The sequence below is a fragment of the Entelurus aequoreus genome, linkage group LG04 (genome assembly GCF_033978785.1).
Source record: "Entelurus aequoreus isolate RoL-2023_Sb linkage group LG04, RoL_Eaeq_v1.1, whole genome shotgun sequence".
Classification (NCBI taxonomy): Eukaryota; Metazoa; Chordata; class Actinopteri; order Syngnathiformes; family Syngnathidae; genus Entelurus; species Entelurus aequoreus.
Genome location: NC_084734.1, coordinates 3656630 through 3666985, shown reverse-complemented (window position 1 = coordinate 3666985; position 10356 = coordinate 3656630). Strand labels below are relative to the sequence as shown.

The 10356-nt window shown below is 40.7% G+C and overlaps 3 protein-coding genes across 4 annotated transcripts in view; all 3 read right to left on the bottom strand.

The window, feature by feature from the left end:
- Positions 1 to 10356, bottom strand: part of LOC133648190 (protocadherin alpha-C2-like) — a 206226-nt gene that overhangs the window by 122527 nt on the left and 73343 nt on the right. The window contains exon 1 of one of the 2 annotated variants that reach the window (XM_062044023.1): positions 3950 to 6397. The exons of the other annotated variant lie outside the window; for it this stretch is intronic. Coding sequence (XP_061900007.1) covers positions 3950 to 6349 — 2400 coding nt within the window. The 5' untranslated portion in view covers positions 6350 to 6397. Of the gene's footprint in view, positions 1 to 3949; positions 6398 to 10356 lie in introns of those variants that run through there. 2 annotated transcript variants of the gene reach the window in all.
- On the bottom strand, positions 227 to 2777 carry LOC133648056 (protocadherin alpha-4-like). Its single transcript, XM_062043836.1, has one exon. It carries the CDS (start codon positions 2657 to 2659, stop codon positions 227 to 229), a length of 2433 nt encoding a protein of 810 aa, XP_061899820.1. The 5' UTR covers positions 2660 to 2777.
- On the bottom strand, positions 7603 to 10139 carry LOC133648055 (protocadherin alpha-10-like). The gene has a single exon (XM_062043835.1). The coding sequence runs from the start codon at positions 10018 to 10020 to the stop codon at positions 7603 to 7605; it is 2418 nt and encodes an 805-aa protein (XP_061899819.1). The 5' UTR covers positions 10021 to 10139.

Below are 10356 nucleotides of genomic sequence, written 5' to 3'. Positions count from 1 at the left end.
ATGTACAATTGGCGAGACAAATCACTTATATACCCGACAGTATAGTTTCTTAGAGTTAAGTCTGAGTCCTGGTATGAATATCTCCTCCAATATTACTACTAACTATAGTTACATGTTAAAAATCATTTCTTTACATCTAAAGATAGTGGATACTTTGGAGATTTGTTATTTCCCCTCAAACTATTGAAGTTTACCACACAAGCATGGGACATGACAATAAAATGCATCATAAAGAGAGGATGTATATTGGACTCACCTTATCAGTGTTAGGTAAAGTCTGAGTCCTGGTAAAGGTGTCTCCTCCATTGATACTGATCAGTTCAGCATCAACAGGTGGATAGGGGGCGGGGAAAACCACTACGTCACTCTTGAGTGTGTCTGAGCTGAAACACACGTCATACTGCTGAGTAGCTTTGGAGTAAGACCAGCTCCCGTCAGGATGGGTGGTGATCATGGGGGCGCCGTATCTGCCGAAAGTGCCGTCTGTCTGTCTGTGGCATCTGACGGCTACTAAAGTGATGAGGCTGAGCAGAAAGATGAGTGACACGGCCACAATGGCGATGAGCAGGTACAGGTGTAAGTCGGAGAAGTTCTCCTCCTTTATGGGCACATGTCTGAACTGAGTGTGGATGTCAGCTGTGCTTTCAAGCACCACCACATCAATAGACACAGTAGCTGACAGGGAGGCTTCTCCATGATCACACACCGACACCACCAAGGGGTGACTTTTCAGGTCATTGTCACTCATTCTCCTCTTGGTGCGAATCTCCCCGGTGCTGGTTCCGATCCGGAAGAGGATGTTGTTGTTGTTGCCTTTGGGCTCAGACAGGTGATAGGAGAGCAGTGCATTGTATCCAGAGTCTGCGTCTACAGCCCTGATCTTTGCCACAAAGTATCCCGCTTCAGCAGAGTAGGGGATGCTCTCACTGTTAATGGAGCTGTGCTCAGAATATGGTGCCAGAATGGTGGGACTGTTGTCATTCTCATCCAGGATAAACATGTTGACAGTCACGTTGCTGCTGAGTGGAGGAACACCAGAGTCTGTGGCCTGAACTTTAAACTGGAACGTCTTTAACTTCTCATAGTCAAAGGACTGCAAACTGACTATATCTCCACTCTCTGAGTTGATGTTTATCATTGTAGTTAGTGGCATGGAGTCAGTGCTACTTTGTAGAAACGAATAACTCACTTGCCCATTTTGATCAATGTCGTCATCAACTGCAGTCACTCTATGAATTACTGCTCCTGGTGGACTATTTTCTTTGATGTAAACATTAATGAGGGGCTCTGAGAAGTGAGGCGGGTTGTCATTAACATCTGAGATGTGCACATTAATAAGACTGGTGCTGGACAGAGGTGGACTTCCTTCATCAGTTGCAGTGATGCTAATAGTGTACATAGATACACTTTCTCTGTCAAGAGGACCAGCAATAATTAAAAAATATGAATTTTTATAATTTGACGCAAGTTTAAAGGGGACATTGTTATCAATTTTACTGTGCACCAAACCATTATTACCTCCATCTTTGTCCAACACAGAGACAATTGCAATGGCAGTTCCAATTGTTGCATCCTCTCTCACTGTTTTTAGCAATGATGAAACTGCAATTTCAGGGGCATTGTCATTGACATCTAAAACTTCTATTAACAATTTGGTATGTGAGTTTAGAGGGGAGGGGGCACCATCGCGAGCTTGTACTCTAAGCTCAAATGCATTAGTTTCTTCAAAATCAATATTTTGTTTGTTTGTTACTGTTCCAGTTTTTTCATCAATAGAGAAAATATTTGTTTGTTTCCCTCTTCCTCCTTCACTGAAAGAGAAGAACACTTGTCCGTTTTGTCCTGCATCTAAATCAGTAGCATTTAATGTTATTATTGACGTGCCAATCTTATCATTCTCATATATTGTAGCTTTGTATAGACTTTGACTGAATACAGGAGCGTTATCATTACTGTCCAGTACATTGACAACAATAGTCATAGTTCCTGATTTAGCTGGTGTTCCTCCATCAATAGCAGTCAATGTGAGTTTGATGACGGGCTGTTTTTCTCGGTCTAAAAGCCTCTGAAGCACTAATTCTGGCATCACACTTTGTCCTTTGTGTGACTCAAGTGAGAAATATTCATTTGGACTGAGCTTGTACGAATTTACAGTATTTTTACCAACATCTGCGTCATGAGCTGCATGCAGAGGATATTTTGCTCCTGCTGCTGTGTTCTCACTAATATTTAATACCTGAATATTTTTGGAAAATGAAGGATAATTGTCATTTACATCTAATATTGTAATTCCAATACGGTACAGTTTTAAAGGATTATTAATCACAGCCTCTACACTGAGTGAACATTTAGATTGGTCTCGACACAGTTCCTCTCGATCTATTCTCTCATTAACATAGAGGACTCCAGTCTTTAGGTTTACCTCCAAATATTTCCTCTTGGTTCCTGCAACGATTTGAAACATGCGAGACTCCAAATCCTGGACGTTTAGGTTCAAATCCTTAGCAATGTTCCCCACAACGGTCCCTACATTCACCTCCTCCGCCACAGAGTAAGAGAGCTGGCTGCACACCGCTTCCCAGTAACACTCCAGCAGCACAAAGAGCACAAACATCCGCACTGAGCTCCATCTTCCTGCAGCATTCATCATTCCATACATCCACTTAAGGCATACAAAAGGATGCCCAATATTGTCCAAAAAGATATATCCAAATGAGAAAAATATGTCATCAGACAGACGGTGCAGTCAAAAATGCTTGTCGTGATCTCCTCTACCACTGTCTAATCTCTTTGTTTCACTCGGATGGGGAGGACGTCCTCCTCTCTGGGAGGAGTCCTGGCCGACTGCATTACACGTTTACAGTGTCCTGGTCAATATTGCCCTCTAGTGGACTTTTTACACAACTACACGCAACACAAACACCATATTAATCATAAGGTGTACATAAAGCTATATGGTTAGTGATTACTTTCCCACAAACACTCCATAAGTGACAGTATGCGTGGGCATATTATGCTTGTACTTAAAATTGTTTTTCCATGATGTTTTTCCAAGATATAAGCAACATACAATGTTGTTCATAGTACACAAATGCATAACATTTAAACATGCCATTTTTATAACAAAGGATGTACCCTTTACTCCCACAAGACACAATTCCCATTTTTATATTTTTTAAATAAAAACAAATTAAAATCCTGCATGTGAAATATCACAATGTGTAAAAGCCATTGACTGTGTCTATGATTAATTCTTCAATGTATGAACACCTGTTTTACTTGTATGAAAACAACAATCAAAACATACAATCAGTACGCGGATAGCGAGACACAGCATCTCTGTCCTCAACATCTCAATATAATTATTAGTCTCTATTCAATTTATAACTACTACTTGGAAACTGAGTACCAAAGTGTAGGCAATCTGAGCTTGCCGACAGTAATGCATATTTTAATTAGAAATACATTAATTTGTAAACAGTACTATTGGTGTTACCATCTCAGTATGAGTTTGTAAACCAACAGGCTTTTTATACAAGGTTTTTCATTTTTTTAGACACTATTATAACCATACATTTTTTTGTTGGCTGTCTTAAAATAACACTAAACTACTAAAAGGTCAGGAATTGTGAAAACTCGTGGATACCAACATAAATTAGTGTTACCTTAATAGTTTACTTATCATCCATTGGAATGTACAATTGGCGAGACAAATCACTTATATACCCGACAGTATAGTTTCTTAGAGTTAAGTCTGAGTCCTGGTATGAATATCTCCTCCAATATTACTACAAAATATAGTTACATGTTAAAAATAATTTATTTAAATATAAAAATAGTGGATACTTTGGAGATGTGTTATATCCCCTCAAACTATTGAAGTTTACCACACAAGCATGGGATATGTCAATAAAATGCATCATAAAGAGAGGATGTATATTGGACTCACCTTGTCAGTGTTAGGTAAAGTCTGAGTCCTGGTAAAGGTGTCTTCTCCATTAATACTGATCAGTTCAGCATCAACAGGTGGATAGGGTGCTGGGAAAACCACTACGTCACTCTTGAGTGTGTCTGAGCTGAAACACACGTCATACTGCTGAGTAGCTTTGGAGTAAGACCAGCTCCCGTCAGGATGGGTGGTGATCATGGGGGCGCCGTACCTGCCGAAAGTGCCGTCTGTCTGTCTGTGGCATCTGACGGCTACTAAAGTGATGAGGCTGAGCAGAAAGATGAGTGACACGGCCACAATGGCGATGAGCAGGTACAGGTGTAAGTCGGAGAAGTTCTCCTCCTTTATGGGCACATGTCTGAACTGAGTGTGGATGTCAGCTGTGCTTTCAAGCACCACCACATCAATAGACACAGTAGCTGACAGGGAGGCTTCTCCATGATCACACACCGACACCACCAAGGGGTGACTTTTCAGGTCATTGTCACTCATTCTCCTCTTGGTGCGAATCTCCCCGGTGCTGGTTCCGATCCGGAAGAGATTGTTGTTGTTGCCTTTGGGCTCAGACAGGTGATAGGAGAGCAGTGCATTGTATCCAGAGTCTGCGTCTACAGCCCTGATCTTTGCCACAAAGTATCCCGCTTCAGCAGAGTAGGGGATGCTCTCACTGTTAATGGAGCTGTGCTCAGAATATGGCGCCAGAATGGTGGGACTGTTGTCATTCTCATCCAGGATAAAAGCATTCACAGTCACGTTGCTGCTGAGTGGAGGAACACCAGAGTCTGTGGCCTGAACTTTAAACTGGAACGTATTTAACTTCTCATAGTCAAAGGACTGCAAACTGACTATATCTCCACTCTCTGAGTTGATGTTTATCATTGTAGTTAGTGGCATGGAGTCAGTGCTACTTTGTACAAATGAATAACTCACTTGCCCATTTTGATCAATGTCGTCATCAACTGCAGTCACTCTATGAATTACTGATCCTGGTGGACTATTTTCTTTGATGTAAACATTAATGAGGGGCTCTGAGAAGTGAGGCGGGTTGTCATTAACATCTGAGATGTGCACATTAATAACACTGGTGCTGGACAGAGGTGGACTTCCTTCATCAGTTGCAGTGATGCTAATAGTGTACATAGATACACTCTCTCTGTCAAGAGGACCATCAACAACTAAAGAATATGAATTCTTATAATTTGACTGAAGTTTAAAAGGCACATTGTTGTTAATTGTACTTTGCACCAAACCATTTTTACCTCCATCTTTGTCCAACACAGAGACAATTGCAATGGCAGTTCCAATTGTTGCATCTTCTTTCACTGTGTTTAACAATGATGTCACTGAAATTTCAGGGGCATTGTCATTGACATCTAAAACTTCTATTAATAATTTGGTGTGAGAGGTTAAGGGGGAAGAGCCTCCATCACTAGCTTGTACTCTAAGCTCAAATGCATTTGTTTCTTCAAAATCAATGTTTTCCTTGTTTCTAACTGTTCCAGTTTTTTCATCAATTGAGAACATATTTGTCTGTTTCCTTCTACTTCCTTCACTGAAAGAAAAGAACACTTGTCCGTTTTGTCCTGCATCTAAATCAGTAGCATTTAATGTTATTATTGACGTGCCAATCTTATCATTCTCATGGATTGTAGCTTTGTAGAGACTTTGACTGAATACAGGAGCGTTATCATTAATGTCCAGTACATTGACAACAATAGTCATAGTTCCTGATTTAGTTGGTGTTCCTCCATCAATAGCAGTCAATGTGAGTTTGATCAGGGGCTGTTTTTCTCGGTCTAAAAGCCGCTGAAGCACTAATTCTGACGTCACACTCTGTCCTTTATGTGCTTCTAGAGAGAAATATTCGTTTTGGCTAAGCCTGTAAGATTTTACAGTATTTTTACCAACGTCTGCGTCATGAGCTGCATGCAGAGGATATTTTGCTCCTGCTGCGGTTGTCTCACTAATATTTAATACCTGAACATGTTCTGAAAACGAAGGCTGATTGTCATTTACATCTAATATTATGATTTCAATACGGTACAGTTTTAAAGGATTATTAATCACAGCCTCTACACTGAGTGAACATTTGGATTGGTCTCCACACAGTTCCTCTCGATCTATTCTCTCATTAACATAGAGGACTCCAGTCTTTAGGTTTACCTCCAAATATTTCTTCTTGGTTCCTGCAACGATCTGAAACATGCGGGACTCCAAATCCTGGACGTTCAGGTTCAAATCCTTAGCAATGTTCCCCACAACGGTCCCCGCATTCACCTCCTCCGCCACAGAGTAAGAGAGCTGGCTGCACACCGCTTCCCAGTAACACTCCAGCAGCACAAAGAGCACAAACATCCGCACAGAGCTCCATCTTCCTGCAGCATTCATCATTCCATACATCCACTTAAGGCATACAAAATGATGCCCAATATTGTCCAAAAAGATATATCCAAATGAGAAAAATATGTCATCAGACAGACGGTGCAGCGCTTGTCGTGATCTCCTCTACCACTGTCTAATCTCTTTGTTTCACTCGGATGGGAAGGACGTCCTCCTCTCTGGGAGGAGTCCTGGCCAACCGCATTACACGTTTACAGTGTCCTGGTCAATATTGCCCTCTAGTGGACTTTTTACACAACTACACGCAACACAAACACCATATTAATCATAAGGTGTACATAAAGCTATATGGTTAGTGATTACTTTCCCACAAACACTCCATAAGTGACAGTATGCGTGGGCACATTATGCTTGTACTTAAGATTGTTTTTCCATGATGTTTTTTCAAGATATAAGCAACATACAATGTTGTTCATAGTACACAAATGCATAACATTTAAACATGCAATTTTTATAACAAAGGATGTACCCTTTACTCCCACAAGACACAATTCACATTTTTATATTTTTGATTTAAAAACAAATTAAAATCCTGCATATGGAATATCACAATGTGTAAAAGCCATTGACTGTGTCCATGATTAATTCTTAAATGTAAGAACACCTGTTTTACTTGTATGAAAACAACAATCAAAACACACAATCAGCACGCGGATAGCGAGACACAGCATCTCTGTCCTCAACATCTCAATATAATTATTAGTCTCTATTCAATTTATAACTACTACTTGGAAACTGAGTACCAAAGTGTAGGCAATCTGAGCTTGCCGACAGTAATGCATATTTTAATTAGAAATACATTCATTTGTAAACAGTACTATTGGTGTTACCATCTCAGTATGAGTTTGTAAACCAACAGGCTTTTTATACAAGGTTTTTCATTTTTTTAGTCACTATTATAACCATACATTTTTTTGTTGGCTGTCTTAAAATGACACTAAACTACTAAAAGGTCAGAGATTGTGCAAACTCGTGGATACCAACATAACTTAGTGTTACCTTAATAGTTTACTTATCATCCATTGGAATGTACAATTGGCGAGACAAATCACTTATATACCCGACAGTATAGTTTCTTAGAGTTAAGTCTGAGTCCTGGTATGAATATCTCCTCCAATATTACTACAAAATATAGTTACATGTTAAAAATCATTTATTTAAATATAAAAATAGTGGATACTTTGGAGATGTGTTATATCCCCTCAAACTATTGAAGTTTACCACACAAGCATGGGACATGACAATAAAATGCATCATAAAGAGAGGATGTATATTGGACTCACCTTGTCAGTGTTAGGTAAAGTTTGAGTCCTGGTAAAGGTGTCGCCTCCATTAATACTGATCAGTTCAGCATCTACAGGTGGATAGGGTGCGGGGAAAACCACTACGTCACTCTTGAGTGTGTCTGAGCTGAAACACACGTCATACTGCTGAGTAGCTTTGGAGTAAGACCAGCTCCCGTCAGGATGGGTGGTGATCATGGGGGCGCCGTACCTGCCGAAAGTGCCGTCTGTCTGTCTGTGGCATCTGACGGCTACTAAAGTGATGAGGCTGAGCAGAAAGATGAGTGACACGGCCACAATGGCGATGAGCAGGTACAGGTGTAAGTCGGAGAAGTTCTCCTCCTTTATGGGCACATGTCTGAACTGAGTGTGGATGTCAGCTGTGCTTTCAAGCACCACCACATCAATAGACACAGTAGCTGACAGGGAGGCTTCTCCATGATCACACACCGACACCACCAAGGGGTGACTTTTCAGGTCATTGTCACTCATTCTCCTCTTGGTGCGAATCTCCCCGGTGCTGGTTCCGATCCGGAAGAGGTTGTTGTTGTTGCCTTTGGGCTCAGACAGGTGATAGGAGAGCAGTGCATTGTATCCAGAGTCTGCGTCTACAGCCCTGATCTTTGCCACAAAGTATCCCGCTTCAGCAGAGTAGGGGATGCTCTCACTGTTAATGGAGCTGTGCTCAGAATATGGCGCCAGAATGGTGGGACTGTTGTCATTCTCATCCAGGATAAAAACATTGACAGTCACGTTGCTGCTGAGTGGAGGAACACCAGAGTCTGTGGCCTGAACTTTAAACTGGAACGTCTTTAACTTCTCATAGTCAAAGGACTGCAAACTGACTATATCTCCACTCTCTGAGTTGATGTTTATCATTGTAGTTAGTGGCATGGAGTCAGTGCTACTTTGTACAAACGAATAACTCACTTGCCCATTTTGATCAATGTCGTCATCAACTGCAGTCACTCTATGAATTACTGCTCCTGGTGGACTATTTTCTTTGATGTAAACATTAATGAGGGGCTCTGAGAAGTGAGGCGGGTTGTCATTAACATCTGAGATGTGCACATTAATAACACTGGTGCTGGACAGAGGTGGACTTCCTTCATCAGTTGCAGTGATGCTAATAGTGTACATAGATACACTCTCTCTGTCAAGAGGACCATCAACAACTAAAGAATATGAATTCTTATAATTTGACTCAAGTTTAAAAAGCACATTGTTGTTAATTGTACTTTGCACCAAACCATTTTTACCTCCATCTTTGTCCAACACAGAGACAATTGCAATGGCAGTTCCAATTGTTGCATCTTCTTTCACTGTGTTTAACAATGATGTCACTGAAATTTCAGGGGCATTGTCATTGACATCTAAAACTTCTATTAATAATTTGGTGTGAGAGGTTAAGGGGGAAGAGCCTCCATCACTAGCTTGTACTCTAAGCTCAAATGCATTAGTTTCTTCAAAATCAATGTTTTCCTTGTTTCTAACTGTTCCAGTGTTTTCATCAATAGAGAACATATTTGTCTGTTTCCTTCTACTTCCTTCACTGAAAGAGAAGAACACTTGTCCGTTTTGTCCTGCATCTAAATCAGTAGCATTTAATGTTATTATTGACGTGCCAATCTTAACATTCTCATGCATTGTAGCTTTGTATAGACTTTGACTGAATACAGGAGCATTATCATTACTGTCCAGTACATTGACAACAATAGTCATAGTTCCTGATTTAGCTGGTGTTCCTCCATCAATAGCAGTCAATGTGAGTTTGATCAGAGGCTGTTTTTCTCGGTCTAAAAGCCGCTGAAGCACTAATTCTGTCGTCACACTTTGTCCTTTATGTGCTTCTAGAGAGAAATATTCGTTTTGGCTAAGCTTGTATGAATTTACAGTATTTTTACCAACGTCTGCGTCATGAGCTGCATGCAGAGGAAATTTTGCTCCTGCTGCGGTTGTCTCACTAATATTTAATACCTGAACATGTTCTGAAAACGAAGGATAATTGTCATTTACATCTAATATTATAATTTCAATGCGGTACAGTTTTAAAGGGTTATTAATCACAGCCTCTACACTGAGTGAACATTTGGATTGGTCTCCACACAGTTCCTCTCGATCTATTCTCTCATTAACATAGAGGACTCCAGTCTTTAGGTCTACCTCCAAATATTTCCTCTTGGTTCCTTCAACGATCCGAAACATGCGGGACTCCAAATCCTGGACGTTTAGGTTCAAATCCTTAGCAATGTTCCCCACAACGGTCCGCGCATTCACCTCCTCCGCCACAGAGTAAGAGAGCTGGCCGCACACCGCTTCCCAGTAACACTCCAGCAGCACAAAGAGCACAAACATCCGCACAGAGCTCCATCTTCTTGCAGTACTCATCTTCCCTTACATCCATATAAGTCATAAATATAAAATGTCCAAATGCTGTCCGAAAATATATATCCAAATTAGAAGAAAACATGTATCAGCAGACAGACAGTGCAGCCAAAAATGCTTGTCGTGATTGTTATAATGTGAACATTCATGAAAGCATTATTAAGTTGCACTCATTAGAACAACGGCAATATAGCCAAGTGCCCACTTGGTGTCGCTGTAGGATAAGGAATGGATGATTTTCGCATGTGCTGTTTACTATGTGATGTCCCTAGGACTTCTGTGTTGTGTACGTGATCCTCCGATAGACAGCAATGTTACGTCGGCTCCGTGTCTGTATTA